The 18,247-nt window shown below is 47.2% G+C and overlaps 1 protein-coding gene across 2 annotated transcripts in view; it reads left to right on the top strand.

Annotated features, from left to right (window-relative positions):
• The window catches only part of TRMT2A (tRNA methyltransferase 2A), a 144,163-nt gene that overhangs the window by 69,655 nt on the left and 56,261 nt on the right, over nt 1-18,247 (top strand). For both annotated transcript variants that reach the window (XM_085634180.1, XM_085634181.1), the window contains exons 8-9: nt 10,586-10,708; nt 12,856-12,931. In XM_085634180.1, coding sequence (XP_085490306.1) covers nt 10,586-10,708; nt 12,856-12,931 — 199 coding nt within the window. The remainder of the gene's footprint in view (nt 1-10,585; nt 10,709-12,855; nt 12,932-18,247) is intronic.

The following is an 18,247-nucleotide window of genomic DNA, read 5'->3' as shown; positions in this document are numbered from 1 at the left end:
TGCTGTTGTTCTCCTTTAAGGCCTGTTCCGGCTGTTCAGGTCCTTAAGATGATTTTCTGGTCTTTATCCCACACAGGGCTTTAGGCTGGGCTTGGTCAGTAGGGACTAGTATCAAGGGTGGGTTTCTGAACCCCACTCCAGGCACAAGTTTCCACCCCTGCTGCCTTACTCCTTCCTCCTTCTGTTTCTCTGTCCTCTCTCCTCTCCAGTCAGGTGCCAACTGCCTACTCCAACTGCCAACTCTGAGCTGGCTTCCCAACATTCTAAACCTGCCTCACACTGTCACAGGGTTCTAGAATGTTCTGGAAGGTACTAGTAGGTTCCAGCTATGTCTCAGGTGACAATGGGTGGCCACCATTTTGTGTCTCAGGCCCTCAGACAGAAGTTCCAGGGGTAGGGAAAATGGCTCCCTGACCCTGCATCAACACTAAAAAGTCTGGTGGTTCCCAAAAAGGAAAAATTATAATCGGGTTTGAGGCAGAAGTGGGACAAAATAAATAATGATGAGGAGGGACCACCCAAAGGGCTGACAGGTCTAACAGTCCCTCTGGACAATGGTAGTGGAAGACAGGTGCAGCTGTAATTCATGGAGCTGTGTTTCTTGGTCTCGCAGGGGCTGGATCTTCTCTTGTGGACTGGGCCACTGTCCTCAGGAGTCTCAAGTCTTTACTGAAGTGGCAGATCAACCTCATCAAATCTGGCGGCTGCTGATCCTTTTGGGAACCATCATTTACTTCAGAGCTGCAGGCAGGCCGGTAGGGCTGGGGCCAAGCTAGTTGGGCCTGGAGTCTTCACTGCTGCAACGTCTTTGTGATTCCAATCTTCTTAGGTCTTTGAGAACTGCCTTCTGGGTTCAGGGCTGGCCCGTAAAAACTGTGTTTAGGGGCGTTTTAGCCAATGGGCTGCTGACATTAGGGTGACTACAAACTTGGTGTGCTCACCCCACGTGGGGAGTGGGTACAATCCCTAACACTGATTAGAGCGTGCCTGCCATCTACAGCATGGCGGGCACTGAAGAGTGAGCTTCACCACGCCTATAGCACCTGAGGGGTGGGGCTGGCAGAGGTGGGCACACCTTCTGGGCTGCTCTAGATTTTCCCGCCTGTCTTCCTGCCGAAAAGAGGGTGAGACAGGAAGGAGGCCTGCTCCTGATAGGAGAGGCTGGGGATCGCTTTGCAAAGGCGGCAAGACCTTTGAATCTGCGGTGCCACAGATGGCTCTTCCTGACTTGGGGGAGGTGTGAACACCCAGGAAAGACTTTGTTTCTGGGCCCAGGGAGCGAAGGCTCCCACCCCAGGGATCCAAAAACTTGTCTTGTGGTGGCAGACTATTGGTCACTAGTCAGGAACCCACCTTCTAGAATTCAGGGTTCCCTCTAGAAGGTACCCCTGAGTACAGGGAATAATAAATGTGAAACTGGAATCAGTGCAGGTTTATTATTCTGAGATGTTTGATAACAAACATCCCAGGACTCAGTAAAGCCAATATGGTGCTGGGAAACTCATAGTGACCAGTTTCCAGACCATATACTCAGTATGGCTTACTGTGCACTTATAATATCTAAGAACGGCCTTAGATGTTGGAGGGGCCTGCCCGCTCATGCAGATAGGACCTCACATGAGGGATAGAGCACCCTGCGTCAAGGGTGACTTACCTAGGTCTCGTGCAGTGCTGGGGAGGCATGGCACACAGAGATGTGTGTCATGTCGACTCTTCACTTTTAACTTCCCCAAAACAAGCAGGCTGCAATGGCAGTGGTGCACGTTTGTGGTGAGAAGTATCGGAGGGTGGCATAATACATGCTGCAGCTCTGAGGCCTTTCCCTGGCTACCATGGCCTTGGTACTCTCAGTACCCTTTACAAGGACTTGCAGGTGGGCCAGAGTTGGGCCAGTTGTTGAAACAATGGTACAGTTTAGGGAAAGAGCCCCTGATTAGCTGGGACCCAGTTACTGCAACAGAAACGCACTTTCCTACAGTATGGCTTTGCGTTTCATTTTTCTCTGCTGTAATCAGTTGTGCACGTCCTTTCTGAAATTCATCTCAGTGCAACTTTTAATTCCCGGTCAGTGCTGAGTTGCAGAGTCCTGCAGCTGAGGCTGATTACTGCCAACGTTCTACCACGTCACTCGGGTTTTTGAGGTAGAAAAAGGCATCTCTTTTTTCCAATATTTTGCTGTGATCTCTGGAGAGCCAGGAAACTCAGAAGGAGCAAACGCTTCCTCTTGAGACCTAGTGATAGTGGGGAACATTTTTTATTATCACTGTTGCCACAAGATAGCAGTTATTAACTATTCATAATCTCTTACTAGAGAATTATAGATGGGTAACGTTGAATTACTAGGATGTTTTTCACTGAAGGGTTTGGGGTGACATCAAATAGACAAAACGAGTGAAGCTTGAGTTGTCTGTGATGTCATTCACAACCCAAAGATGAAAAACATCTCCATTATTCACTTTTAATCCATCTGTAATTTGAGCCCCACTCAAATTACCTTGTCCAGGCTTTCAAAATGTATGCAAAGGAATAAGAGTAATAGGGAATCCTTATATAAAGAAGAGGAAAAAACCTGGCTTCCTGCAGCCCCACTACCATCATCATATTCCCCCCCCCCCCATTGATCTATACCATTCCCTTCCACAAATGAATACATAAGTACATTGGCTTCTGCCACCCACCCCATCAGCCTCTAATAAACCCTTTCATTGCGTCTCCCAATATTAAAATAATATGCCTTGCTTCCTGACACTTTCCCACACTACCCTTCTCATATACCACACCACACCCCGGCCCAGACTGGGAAAAAGAATGCCTGGCTGCTTGCCCTCCTCCCCAGACCTCAAACTGAAAAATAGATGCCTGTCCTCCTGCAGGCCACTGAATGCCCCTCTGCACCACCCAGCCTCATGCCAACCCATAGGTGAGCTCTAGGCAGCACTACAGAGACCGCAGCTCTAGGAGAGGCACTTGTCAGTGTGGGTTGATTTCTCCTCTCAGCGCAGATCTGTAGAGAATCACCTGATGGGGATGAAGGTGACTGGTACAGGAACACTGCCACCTCCATTCTCCTTGTCTCTGGAAACCCAAAAAAGTCAAGTTGCTGAGATATGGAGGACAAACCGCTACGATTGGGTCTCTGATTGAAATCGAGATCTGCCAAGAAGCAGTGGAAGAAGCTAAAGTCAATGTCAGAATTATTGGTGAATGGTGGGGAGCATCCAGAACTTGTTTCCTGCATCGGGGATGCACTGCGTAAGACAAATTTTGTTTCAGTAATGGTAAAAGCTGTTAGTTATGTGGCACTTTCCAGTAAAATCATTACTACTGCTTAACAAAAAGCACTCCAGCTGATGATGGCAATTACACATTTTACTTTCCCATAGACACTTTACAACAATAAATAAACATATAGGCAGTAAAACAAATTCAAGATCACAATTTGAAATGTGCTGTTTAGGCTAATTGTTTGTTTCCAAAATAAATGAATAAATCATCGGCGTGTGACCCCAAGAAATACTGCTAGTTTTCATAAACCAGAACAAATAGCGGTTAACCAGTTTGGTTACCTTCTTGCTGCTACCAATGATTTAGGTAAGTAGTTACCCTGCTACATACCTAAATCCTTGGTAATAGCAAATAGGTACCAGATGATGAAGCATGCCTTTAGAAGTTTATGAGGGTTACCTCCTTTATCAAGAAATATCTTCACAAGGGGAATTGGAGACTAAATTATTCCTATCTTTCTCTCAGATAAACTTCCTAAAGAGAAGGACACCATTTCCAGCCACCACCCACAACTACTCAGGCTACCTGATTTAACTGCAAAACCATCCCATTGTGGTTTACTTGTTTTATTCATTCGTGAACAGGTTGTAGTCATTAGAGTTTGTGTCCCTATACATATCTGAAAGAGACTATTAGTTTATAGATTCCTTACCTTAGAATTACCCCCAGGCGTCAGACTGGACCCGGAGACATTTTCTCGTAGCAGTACCCTTGCGCGTCTGTAGGTGCCGTCGGTCAACTCCGCGTTTGGCGTCAAGATCGCCTGGATGACGTTGCGGTATCTACTTAGACGCCACCCCTACCCGCTGACGTCAGTTCTTTCTTTTTCCGCACCAGCCAGCGCAGTTCCAGAGAGAGCGGTACCTTAGTCACTTTTTGACTAGCATTTGTCGACTTGTTTTTGGAGTCGTTCGACTCTTGGTGCACAGGGTTGTCACATCAGCGGACCGGCTTCAAACCTTGGGACTCCTGTCTCAAATTGATGATGGTTACAGACCCGCACCTTGTGTGCCTGGAGCGCAACCATGACCCAAAGTCGTGCTCGGACTGTCAGGCCATGAATCTGAAGTCTTTGCGGGAGTGGTACCGAAAGCTTCTGGAGGTCTGGCAGTCAGCTCTGCACCGTTAGAGGTCCCGGTCCAGAGGGAGGTTGTGGGACCAGTCGTGGAGTCACCACAAACATTCTTCTTCGAAGTCTTTGGATAAGTCGAAGCACAAAAAGAAGGCGAAGAAGCACTGTCGTTCTTCGCGTTATCCCTGTCCGTCGGCTGACGTGGGATGGGGAAGGTTGTCGTCATTCGGCTCCACCCGCGGAGCCTACTGGGTTGGCTCCAAGCTTCCCTCCCTTCCTGGGAGCTGGAGCGACCCCTGCCCAACTTTGTAGTTTTTACGAAGCCCTCCATTCCATCTTCAGGCAGCCCGACTCCGCTGGCGTGCCTTCGGGCCCCGCGGACTCGGCTGGGGGTTCTAGGCCTTCGATGCTGGTGGCTTTGGCCCCGGCGCCGCAGGAATGCAGGCCTGGATCTGGATCAGTACAGGTCGACCTTATGACCCCTCTGGCGTCGAATCCATTGACGACACCGCCGTCCCGTCCGACGCCGGTTGTGTCCCCAGCCGGCGTCGACCCCGGCCTTCTCCTCAACTTGGACATGAAGCCGGACCGCATCCACCAATGCCAGTACTGACGCCGACCAGTACTTTTGTACCGCTGTTCTACCCTGGTGTTTATTATCGCCCTGAGTGGCAGCCAGAAAGGGTGAGGAGGACTGGGAGGGGTCTGTTGACCCTTTGGCAGACCAGTTGGATGAACCGGACTGGAGAGATGAGTTGGGTGAGGCCAGTGGTCTGGACACCTCCCCAGACCTCGGCATGCTTTCTGCCCCCTACTGTGGCTACGGTGGAGGGAGCCTCTTACGCTGTGATGTTGCGTAGAGCGGCTGAGGCCTTAAACCTTGTGCTTCCTACGGTGGCGGTCAGGACCAACCTCCTGGTCTAGGTGATTCAACCGGCAGCGGCCTCTTCGGAGCACTTGCTGCCGTTCAATGAGGCCCTCACGGACATCCTTCTGGGCACTTGTTCCAAGCTGAGCACAAGGGCTCCTGTGGATAGAATGATTGCCTAACGCCACCGCCCGGCTCCGGGCAACCCCATTTTCCGCTCCCAATACCCTACCCCAGAGAGCTTGGTAGTCCAAGCCTCAACTTCCAAAGGCGCGTTCCCTACTGCTCCCTCAGATAGGGAATCCAAGAAGCTGGATCATTTTGGGAAGCTTAGGACTTGGGCCATTACACTCACTCTGTGTGGGACACGGTCGTGCAGGTGCTGCCACAGTGCCCGGAAGAGGCCCGGGCCATTCTATCCCGTGCAGTTGCTGAGAGTTGAGATGCAGCGAACTGCGCCATACGATGTGGGCTGGACACCACCGACTCGCTAGGCAGGACGATTTCAACATCAGTCGAGACGCTACGCCTGGCTGAGATCCACTGACTTTTCGTGCGATGTCCAATCTACTCTTTTGGACATGCCCCTTGATGGCTATCGCTTGTTTGGCGACAAAGCAGACAATGCGCTCGAGCGCTTTAAGGATTCTAGGGCTACGGCCAAATCATTGGGCCTCGCACCTACCTCTCGCCCCGCGCAGTCTAATTTTCGCCCCTTTCGTGGCTAGGGAAGGGGTGCCCCACCACGTTCCACCCAGAGCCACAGGCCTGCGCAAGCTGCCCAGCCTCTGCGTGGCCCGGGACGTGGGACCCAGCGTCATAGGTCTGGGGGCCAGCAGGCTGGCCAGTCCACCAGCGCCCCCTCTGCAGCAGCCTCCAAACCTTCCTAATCCAATTCTTTTTCAGGGCCCCCAGTTGCCAGTGGGCGGCAGGATTCACCATCACCTCCCCCACTGGCACAATATCACGTCCAACAGGTGGATTTTGCAGATAGTCCGAAGGGGCTACTCCCTCTCCTTTGAGACTACCCCTCCCTTCGTGCCACCCACACTCCATTGCATGTCGGAGGATCATTTGGCCCTATTCTGTCAGGTAGTCGCGACTCTCTTGGCCAAGGGAGCTATTGAGCGAGTCCCTGTGCCAGAAGTAGGTCATAGTTTTAGTCCCACTACTTCCTGGTACCCAAGAAGGACAAAGGCATGCATCCTATCTTGGATCTCTGGGATGTCAACCGCTTCCTCCGGAAGGAGAAATTCAAAATGTTAACATTAGCTCAGGTCCTGTCTGCCCAAGAGACTGGATGGTAGTGTTGGACTTGCAGGACGCTTATTTTCACATCCCCGTCCTGCCTGCCCACTGGCTTTACCTGCGGTTCACGGTAGGGCACGAGCATTTTCAGTTTACCATGCTCCACTTTGGCCTTAGCAGCGCCCCTCGGGTGTTCACGAAAGTGATGGTGGTGGTTGCAGCTCATCTGCGCAGATCAGGGGTTCCAGTCTTCCTCTATCTCGACGACTTGCTGTTGAAGGAAAGGTCTCTCCAGGCTGTCGTCTCCCACCTCCAGACTACGGCAGACCTCCTGAATTCGCTGGCGTTCACTATCAACGTGCAGAAGTCACACCTGATTCGCTCTCTAAGGCTCCTTTTCATCAGGCGGTTCTGGATACAGCGCAGTTTTGGGCTTATCCTCCTGAACAGTCTGGGATATTCAGGCTATGATTCAGATCTTTCAGCCTTTGGACATGGCTTGAACATTAGGGCATGTCCCTGGTGGTTCAACACCTGGCAGGTTCCCTGAACGCCATGGCAGACAAACTCAACCTCAAGTGCATGATGGATCACAAATAGCGTCTTCACTCAGAGGTGGTGCAAGGTCTCTTTCGGCAGTGGGAAGAGCCTTGGTTAGATCTGTTCGCCACCGAAGAGAACCCGCAATGTCAGCAGTTCTGCACGTTGGAATTTCCAAGGCGGCACTTGCTCAGTGACACTTTTCGTCGCAAGTGGATTTGCGGTCTTCTTTACGCCTTTCCGCCTATACCACTTCTGCCCAGAGTGCTGAAGAAGAACAAGCACGACTGGGCCCAAGTCATTCTTGTGGCTCCAGACAGGGCACGGAGAGTCTGGTATCCTGAGCTATTGCACATGGCCATCGATCTTCCGATCCGACTGCCTCTTCGGGAGGATCTTCTGTCGCAGCAGCAGGGGACGGTCCTCCACCCGAACCTGTCCAGCTTCCACCTCCTTGCGTGGAGATTGAGCGGCAAGAGTTGACAGCTTTTGACCTTCCTCCCGAAGTCTGTAATGTAATCTTGGCAGCCAGGTGTCCCTCCACAAAAACGGTATACGCCTGTAGATGGAACAAATTTGTGGCACGGTGCACAGCAAAGGCTGTCGATTCCCTTTCTGCCCCTCTATCAGAGGTTCTCCTCTTCATTCTTTCTTTGGCCCAGTAGGGCTCTTCTCTGGGCACCCTCAAAGGTTATATTTCGGCCTTTCTTCGGCTTCCTGATCAGCCTTCTCTTTTCAAGTCCCCTATCGTAAATAGATTTTTTAAGGGCATTACTCACCTCTTTCCTCCTATTCCCTTCGTAATGCCCCAGTGGGACTTGAATACGGTTCTAACATACCTTATGTGTGCTCCTTTCGAGCCATTACATAATTATCCTCTCAGACTCTTGACACTCAAGATTGCTTTTCTGGTTGCCATCACCTCTGCTCGCAGGGTGAATGAGCTTCAGGCTCTTTCTTCTAAACTTCCTTTCCGTTCATCCGGACAAGGTTTTCCTTCCAACTCGACCTTCTTTTCTTTCCAAAGTTGTTACCTCTTTCCACATAGATCAGACCATCACTTTGCCCACCTTCCTGCCCCCGCACACTTCCAAGGAGGAAGAGAGACTCCACCACCTGGATCCAAAATGTGCGTCATCTTTTTATCTGGATCGCACAAAACTATTCCGGGTGGATGATCAACTCTTTGTTGGCTATGTGGGCGCCAAGAAAGGTCGGGCCGTGCAAAAACGGACCATCTCTGGATGGGTCGTCCTTTGCATTAAAATCTGCTATTCCTTGGCGAAAAAGAAATCTCCACTAGGACTGCGCGCCCACTCCACCATGGCGACGGCAGCCACTACAGCTTTGGGAGGTGAAGTCCCCTTTGGTGACATCTGCCAGGCAGCCACGTGAACCTCCCTGCACATGTTCACAAAATACTACTGCCTAGACAGCCAAGTCAGGAGAGACGGCTTCTTTGGCCGTTCAGTTCTCCAGGACTTTCTGGTGTGAACTTGGTTCGCAGACCCACCTCCGTGGTTGGTATTGCTGGGGTATCTATTCTGAGGTAAGGAATCTATAACTAATAGTCTCTTTCAGATGAACAAGTTTCTTACCTTCGGTAATAATGTATCTGTAAGAGAAATATATTAGTTATAGATTCCTTACCGCCCAACCCATCCTCCCCGTTCGGCTAACTGACTTCCAGTGTAAAGGACTCCCATTCAGGGCCCTAGTTTTGTGCACCAGTGGTCAGTGTCTCGCATGGCTCTGCGCTTTTGGCGTGCAATGTCATGTAAAGAACTGACAGCACGCAGGGGCGGTGTCTAAGTAGATACTGCGACGTCATGCCGACGACGACCTACCGACGCGCATGGGTACTGCTACGAAATCTTTTTATCAGATCCAGTCTGATGCCTGGGGGTAATTCTAAGGTGAGGAATCTATAACGAATGTTTCTTACAGATATATCGTTACCGAAGGTAAGTAACTTGTTCTTCAGCGCCTGCCCTTTGTCTCTAAATCCTTCCTTTATTTCGATTAGTTATGTAAACCAGTAAAAAATTTAAAGTTCTATAATATGAGTGCCGTAAAACTTGAACATGTCTGTCTGTTGTCTCCCTACTCTACCTCTGTTGTGTCTTGTTCGCTTGTCTTAGTTTTGTCTCTTTTTCTAACCATCTAAATATCCAAGCCTTTACCTCTCTAATAAATGTATGTGGTGTATGTTTTTCAAATGCTTGTCTGTTCATATATCTTAATTGATCCCGGCCCAGCCTGAGTAGTCAAAGCCGTATGTTTTCCTTTGCATATTGGCAATAGATATGTTACATTTCCGCTATGAATTCATGACAGTGAGGAGCAGAAAAAGGCAAAACTGTAAGAAACACACATACCTGAAACAGCACAACATCTCAGATAAATCAGAGTAGTGCTGTGTGTTCAGGAAAACTGGATGATACTGATCCAGCGGAAAGGGCAAAGTTACATATTCCCCCTATGTCACAGACTCGTCACCACACTAACTCATTCATACATTCATTCATTAGTGGGGCCCATAACACCAACACTCATACGTCTCACTCGAATCTGCGCACAGAAGATGGACATGTGGGGGTACCTTGTTACCTATCAGAAGTAATTCCTTTACATTATGTACATCCGAACCTATAGAATCCTAACTTTAACATCAAGGCACTCCACCACTTGGTCGATGGACCAATTAGTTGGACTGGTTGATGGTGATTTGGAACCAGCTAAACACATTTAAAGCTTCAGAACCATTCGGTTAACTTTCAAAACCTTATGAAAGAATCACAAACTCATTTCTTATTATTCAATTTTAGTTTATCTAATTTAGTTCACTCTGTATTGGCATATTCAGGATTATAGTTCAAATAATTTCTCTTATTTGAGAGACTGCCAATCTTTGATCTTTAACATAAAATTGACATAACATTATATTTACCGAATTTTGAACATTGGCGACCTTCCGACCACCCCGAATATTATTCCAGTCTCTGCGACAATCTCCAGAAGAACCCGTCAACCCACAGTAATAATCAAAACCCTTCAGATGGAATCGTCCTCTCTTATCCCAATATATATTAGTATTTTCCTAGCTTGTAGCAACATTTAAAGCAATAATACTCACCATTCTGCAGCACTGTTTCACCACATTCTAAAGTTAGTTTGCGTACCACAGTTAATCATTTAATTATTTGCCATGCAATCAGCATTTTAGTCCCACGTGAATCTCGTGTTTATTAAGGTGCAGAGGTTGATTAGTCATGCCATTTTACACTAATTAGTACAAGTTAATATTTAGAATGATTACGTAATTAAATTTCATGCAAAATAGAGGCGGTATACAAAATGTTGCTTTACCTGCTCCATCAATACAAAATGATGTCCATTGTGACATTTAAAGATTAGAACACTTTGGTCTTTGACCTGTAAGAGCTTGTGTCAGTCTAGGCAGTGTCTGGAGATACCAATGGCTTTAAAGGAATGCAGTGTTTTGGTCTGTTGTTTTTCCTTCCTCTTCTGTTATAACCAGGCTGTTTGTTTCATGTGACCGAAAACAATAGGTGAACAACCAAGCGGCTGAAGTCTTGTACTCTACTATTGGGGATTGGGCTGAGCTGAGTCCAGCAAGCACGGTGCTCGATGTCTGCTGCGGCACGGGCACAATCGGCATTTCCCTGGCAAAGGTGAGAGGTAGTTGTCTTATATTTTGCAACAAATGGAATTACTCAGTGCCTAAGAGCAGAAGTCGTTGAACTCGCAGATAGACTGTTTTTGAATATGTTGTTTTGTAGTATGGGCAGGACCTGGCACCCTCTACGTCCTTCCACGAGTCACCTCTCGTGCCTGCCATTTGGAGGCTATCAAATAATCTGCCTAAACTCCATCCAGCTATGCCCCAACTGCATGCCTTTCCTTTCTGAGCACATCTGTTTTTAGGCTTTCCTATTAAACTGACCTATTTCAGGAGCTCCTGCCCACTTTCCTCTGTGCAATGCTGTATTTTGTTTTTTATCTGCTCAAGTGAAAGATCCTTTCTGCCGGCTGCTCCTTGTTCCTCTTTTTCTGCTTTCCACCTGGCCGCCTTCTTCCTTACTGTGGTGCAAGGACACAATAGTGACCAATCCCTGACTCTTGCAGAAACCTTCTCTGAGGATTCTAGGCCTAAATCTTCCTGGAAGGTTTAATATTACCAGGTTTTCAAGGCATTAATCAACTTATCCAAAAATGAATAAAGTCAAGTGTTACAGACACTATGTTTTAACATTTAGCGATAATTAGATGCACACAAGCATTCTTGTGACTGATGCCCCTAATATCTATTAGATGCAAGCTACCAGGTCCGATGCCAGTTTCCAAAATCCAGTGTACAACAGTTTCCCATTTTGAAATCTCAGGAGCCTTACCATCACAAGCGGCACACAGCAACGTACAGCAGACACTTTGCTGCTCTATCAATTTGGAGCTCTGGCAGTAATGCACCCACTTCCTGTCAGCAAAACCATTTACCCCCACCCAACTCCACCAGATGGGCTTGCTCACCATCCCCTGGGACCGTGAAAGGGATGTTTCTCTGACCCAACATCACAAGGTCCTGTGAGCCAAGGGGCACTGAGGCAGGATGTGGCAAGAACTTGATGGGCAGTCTGCTTTTCCTTGAAACTGCCACGAGGCGGGTAAGGCAAACAGTCTAGGCAAGAAGAGGTGTCACAGATCCAAAAACATCAGCAATGTGTGGAAATTTGACATATGAGAACGCTTGAGCTGTAGCAGACCCACTTGGGTGAAAACTTGGCTGAGATGTCCTTTATGTGCTACACAAATGCAATTACAATTCTGTATCAACTGTGCAGCTTTTCCCTACTTTCTGACCACTTATAGAGCAAACTCCCCACACATCATGTCCAAGGTACCAGCTAGCTCCCGTGAGCATGAAGTTTCAAGTCCAAACGGGGTTTAGGGAACAGGAGACAAATCATGGCAGCTCCCTACATGTTCAGACCATACAGCCGCAGTGTTCTATTGACCTTTGGATGCTTACGACCCTTCGTAAGATCAAGGACCTCTCAGACCTACATACCAATCACAGAGTATATAATACAGATAGAAACTGTTCTTCAAACAGGACCAACGTGTGCGAGTAGTGTATAATCGTTTGTAATGCCTAGTGCCATGCTTGTCCATGTACATATTCTTTTTGTTTGACTTTTATTTTTTTGTTTCTCTGTGAGTCACCTCCGTCTAAACCCCCAGTTTCCCTCTTCTATGATTCCCTTTTATTTCTTCTTTCTTTTTCTCCTACTTCTACCTCCTCTTTCGCTACATGTTTACATTCTTTTTCAACCCCTTTTTTCAGCTTCCTTATCTTGTTGCGCCATCTGTAGAATTTTCCCTTTTCTCATTCATTTTTCTTCCCTTATTTTCGCTCCACCTCATCTCACCCTTTCTCCTGATCTTTTTTTATTTCTATTCTTCCACCTGTCCGCCTCTTGCTTTCTCCTGGGCTTTCTTCAGCCCATTCACTCCTTTCCTCATTGTCCTTCTTTCCCTCACAATTTTGATTCTTGTGCCTTTAAATTAGTATTACCTCTGTCCTTTTCTCTTATTATATCCCCCCCCCTCCCCACACACACACACACACACTTCTCAGGACACCCCATTACACGTTTTTGAAAATGTCGTATAAAGATGAAATGGTCTTCTGGAGACTCTTTTTAAAGCTGATATGGCAGCAATTATCCTGATTATGTTTTCTCTCTCTGCCATTTTTCCAAAGTAACCTTTGAATTATTTTCCAATTTGTCTTGCTGCTTCTCTCCTTTTCTGTCTTTAGAAAGTAAAGAAAGTGATTGGAATTGAGATCTGCCAAGAAGCAGTGAAAGATGCTAAAGTCAATGCCAGACTTAATGGTGAGTGGTGGGGAGCGCCCAGAAAAGGTTTCCTGCCTGAGAGATACACTGTGTAAGGCAAACCTGGCTTCAGAAATGGAAAATCTGTTAGTTATGTAGCACTTTCCAGTAAATCCATTACCACTGGTTAACCAAAAGCACTCCGGCTGGTGATGGCAACGACGCGCTTTACTTTCTCATAGACACTTCACTGCAATAAATAATCATATAGGCAGTAAAACAAATATAAGGCAGTAAAAAAAAATCCAAGATCACAATTTGAATCGTGCTGTTTAGGCAGAGTGTGTGTTTCCAAAATAAATAATCAATGTCCGTCCCCAAGGAGTGCTGCTAGTTGTTAGAAACAAGAACACTTTATAAAGCAAACTCTTCCGCATGCCAAACAATGGATATATGTTACATAACAAATTGGGTTTTTAAATGAATTGAGGAGTTGTCTCCAAAATACCCTCCACCTTACATTAAACCTGGCGTAGTAACAGAATGTCGTAAACTTTCATCAAACACACCTCCATTTTAAAACTCTAGTAATAGGGCATCTTTTCCCAATCAACCTATACGTTTCTAGCAAGGTTTTGTATTTTATTAGATACGGTGAAACATCTGTGCTACCCTAATCAATATTTTTCTTTTCAATTTCTGTGTAGATTTATGTCATGCCATACCCTACATGATGTGCTAAGGGTACTTGTAGTACTGCAACACATATGTATTCTTATATATGATAAATATCCAGTTCATTTTACAATGAGCAAGAACCAAAACAGCACAGCTTGTGTGCGGTCATTAGGAAAATGATATCAATTTTGTAGCTACTAAATAACCATTACCTCAATGTCTGGACTCCTAAAATACTCAGGATGCATCTCTATTATCAATGTATTAGAACATAAGTGCATATTTCCACCCTAGATGAGACTGGATATGCAATTTAGTATTCACTCCCCCTATTCTCAAAGGCTACAGGGTCCCGCTACACCATTTTCAGGTTGTTGAGTAGCACAGGATATCTTTAAGTGTATATGGGAAGGCATACAAGCAAAAATGGTAAAATCAAGGATTGAAAGGGTAGTATATTTGAGGTGCACCAAGCTTCTAGATGGCTGTGTTCCTCATAGCTGAGACGGGAGGTTGCAGTTGAGTGCTCTTTCATTGCCTTCGCGTATGGTGAGGTTCTTGTTCTCAGGCAAGGTACAAAGTGAGTCAAACAGTTGAAGAGCTGTCCGGTCCCAGGAGATTACTTCAGTTCATGCAGTCGCCTCCACTGAGATCTGCAGGCGGTAGCGTCATGGTCAGTGCCAGGCGAGCCATTTGTTCCAGGCACGTGTACATTGCCCAGATGGCTTCTGGTGCAGTGGTGGGTGTGCATGCAGGATAGGAAGGAGGAGGTAAGGAATAGGAGACCAAAGAGTGTACTGGAAACTCTTTGCACTTAGTTGGTATTGAGGGTGGAGGTGGCATCGTCTTTGCAGTCTGGCTAGAGCAGTGGTCTTCAAACGTTTTAATGCACCCCCACCCCCATGGTGGGGAAGAAAAATCATCGGACTCCCCCCTCAGAATATTTCACAATTATTCTAATAAATTGGCAATGTTTAAACATGTCTAGACTTACTCAAACATAGCAGTTAAGTTCTGTCACCGTTTCAAATGCAATCAAATACATGATTGCCAAACATACTATTCCGGTCAGGCAGGCCTTACTAGCATGTAAACGTATCCACAGTGTGATTATTAGAAATAGGGTTGGGGTTTTTGAAGAATATTTGGAGTCCCTCCCCTTTTGATACCTTCTCCCAGCCAGGATATAAATAACAAAAGATGTTAGTGATGGCCCATTACGGAGAGAACCTGCTGCTGTTCCTTTTCTTCCATGGCCCATTCCGGAGAGGTCCCGCTGCTGCTCCTTTTCTTCCATGGCCCATTCCGGAGAGGTCCCGCTGCTGCTCCTTTTCTTCCATGGCCCATTCCGGAGAGGTCCCGCTGCTGCTCCTTTTCTTCCATGGCCCATTCCGGAGAGGTCCCGCTGCTGCTCCTTTTCTTCCATGGCCCATTACGGAGAGGCCCGCTGCTGCTCCTTTTCTTCCATGGCCCATTACGGAGAGGCCCGCTGCTGCTCCTTTTCTTCCATGGCCCATTACGGAGCGGCCCGCTGCTGCTCCTTTTCTTCCATGGCCCATTACGGAGAGGCCCGCTGCTGCTCCTTTTCTTCCATGGCCCATTACGGAGAGGCCCGCTGCTGCTCCTTTTCTTCCATGGCCCATTACGGAGAGGCCCGCTGCTGCTCCTTTTCTTCCATGGCCCATTACGGAGAGGCCCGCTGCTGCTCCTTTTCTTCCATGGCCCATTACGGAGAGGCCCGCTGCTGCTACTTTTCTTCCATGGCCCATTACGGAGAGGCCCGCTGCTGCTACTTTTCTTCCATGGCCCATTACGGAGAGGCCCGCTGCTGCTCCTTTTCAAAGCACTTATTAGCATAATGCTTCTTTTGGCCAGAGTCTGGCACCCCCATGGGGATCACTTGAGGCCTCCCCACCCAGTTTGAAGACCCCTGGGCTAGAGGAATGGAGATCTCCAAAGTGATTGGTGGGGAGGAGGAGCGGCTTAGATTTAGACTGGTTTGGATTCGGAATATGGTGGCTGGGAGGCATAAGTAATACAGCTTTTAAAAGCTGTGGCTGCTATATATTAACATAATATTTACATTGCCTAAAAGTAACACCAGTATGTGGACATGTCAGTGAATAGCTCTGTGTAGTCTAGACAATGTTCAGCAGTGTGGGGAGTTGTCCTTTTGGTTCTTGTTCCACTCAATTAGAATCCTGCTGTAAATTATGAACAGGTGGAGCTGGCAAAGACTCGGGTACAGCTCCCACAGTGTCTGAGATCCACAAAGAGAAAACAGCTACTCAAACCTAAGGCAATAAAGAAAGCTGAATTTGAGGGTGAGTGTCGTTCTTGACTACGCAAAGTCCTAAAACTTACTGAAAAAAGAGAGCTACACAAAGTCAGTTTGGAGCTAAAAACTCTGGTTAACACCACATTAGTTTGCCAGCCACACAGGGCGTGAGTTTCCCACAGGCCAGGAACCTACATCACAGGGCCTGGGTTTCCAACCGGTCAAGAACCTAAACATTTTCCCATACAAAGACAAGCCAAGAGTTCTTTGTAAAATCAAGAAATAAACCATTTCAAAAATATAAATCAGAAGTGGCACCAGCTTGATCAGAACTTTCCCTCTTGTTCTTTCCTATCTTGGTTTATAACAAGTGTAGTATTGTTCATAATGTAAGTGGACCACCACAAATGTATGCAAATAGGGATGTGCGTATGAATTGTTGTGCGCAGGATGCTGCCCTCCTGTGCTGTCTCCCTCATACCTGCTCACAGATACTTTGTGTATTTTTTACAGTGAATGTACAAAGTCATTGGCTTCCTCCGTTGTGTTGTGTACAAATTAAGACATAGCTAATTGTTAGTGTATCCATTGGAGGTTGGCAAGGCAACCTATTCAGAGAGAGAGCAGAGCCAAGGATTCTGATTTTGCTGTAAGAGCCCATGCGCAAGCCACACCATGAAAATGTTTGGCATGTAAATCATGCAACAAACATCATGTAAAAATATGATCAAGTTTCTACAAATGTCAGCGTAATGTATTTCTGTAACACGCAGAAGCATCAGATCTTATCTGCATTGTGAGGCATTTATTAGGAGTAAAACTTTAACGTTTTTTTTTTTTGGAATATGTTTATTGGTTTCAACAGGTATAAGGACAGCCAATAAATGCAAATCTGATACAAACCCACTGTAAACCCTCTCCCCCCCCCCCCAGGCAGAACTAATTCATAGTTCTAGTACATCGGAAAAAACCTGTGCATCAGTAAACAGACATATACAGAGCAATAATAATGATGGCAGTGGATGAGTTCTTCCATTAAATCCGCTAGTGCAAACAGATAAAGAAAGCACACAAGCCCTCAGGTGACATTCATGGAACAGCATAGACTAGGACAGTGGGCGGGCTCCCACACAAAATCCGTTGGTATAGAGTGTGCAAACCGTTCCATCGATTCACAGCAGGTCTGGTCGGGACAGCAGGTATGCTGTAAGCGGGGCGCAGAAGTCCTTGGGACGAGAAGTCTCTGTTAACTCCTCCTCATAGATCAACAACTGGTCCCTGCAGTAAAGCAAGTCACAAAGCCATTTCTTTACCGTTGGAATTGTCTTAGCACCCCAACATTGCGCGACGGCCCTCTTTGCAAATAAAGTGGAAACTGTAACTATATGCCTATTACAGGGTTTAAAGCATTTAACATACCCAAGAAGGCATATCTCGGGAGTGCAGTGCACAGGTTCCAGCACGATATCAGTGAGCATCTTCACCACAGCAGTCCAGAAGGCAAACGCACCTGCACATATCCACGCCACATGTAGGAAGTCTGCATCCGTCATTCCACACTGTACGCAGTTAGCGGTCTCTCGCAAACCATATCTACACAGTTGTGAAGGGGTGTAGTATAATTTGTAAGAATTTGAAGTGAATTATTCTGAGAGTGCAGTTCGCTGTAAGCCAACCAGTAAGTTCACAGCACTCCGTCCAAACATCCGGCGCAAGAGTGTTTCCCAATGCTTCCTGCCAACGTAGACAGGAGGGGTGATCGCCCTGTTCTTGCTCACGTAAGGAAGCTTTGTAAAGTTTAGTGATTAAGCCTTTACGCCCCTCTCCCGCCAGCGTCGCCTGCAATGCCCATAGAGTAGTGGGTTCCGCCGGATATTCCGGATAGACCGCCCAAATAGCTTGCCAAACTCTGACATAAGTAAAGTTGAACATAAAGCCACGATCTGTACCATTCTGCGCCTCCTGCAATGTCTTGAATGGACCATTCGTGTACAAATCACCTATCTGGGAAATACCCACTTTTGCCGACTCATGTAAGGCCGGCTTCTCTCGTGCCGCAGAGATATCGGGGTGCGAGGCCAGGGGTAGTAATGGAGCATATAAATAGGATAACTGAGCCAGTTTCTCAAGCATTCGCCAAGCCCACGCCGTGCATTGTACAGGGTTTATTTCAGTCCGCAGGCCACACGAGCCCCCCGATAGGATCACCGCCTGCAGTGGCATTGGTAGGACCGCATCCGATTCAATAGCTACATGAAGCTGAAAGCGCTGGGTGAAATGCCAATAGTGCGTGAATTGTGCCTGCGCGCACAGATGATATAGTCTGACGTCGGGGGCCTCAAATCCGCCCTGGTCAAAGGGCTGAACCAGAAGGTCCCACTGGCATCTGGGTTTCGTACCGCCCCATACAAACATCAGCA

This window comes from Triturus cristatus, chromosome 11, assembly GCF_964204655.1.
Source record: "Triturus cristatus chromosome 11, aTriCri1.1, whole genome shotgun sequence".
In the NCBI taxonomy this organism is placed as follows: Eukaryota; Metazoa; Chordata; class Amphibia; order Caudata; family Salamandridae; genus Triturus; species Triturus cristatus.
Note: the sequence above shows the minus strand (reverse complement) of the source record. Positions and strands in the feature narration are given on the sequence as shown.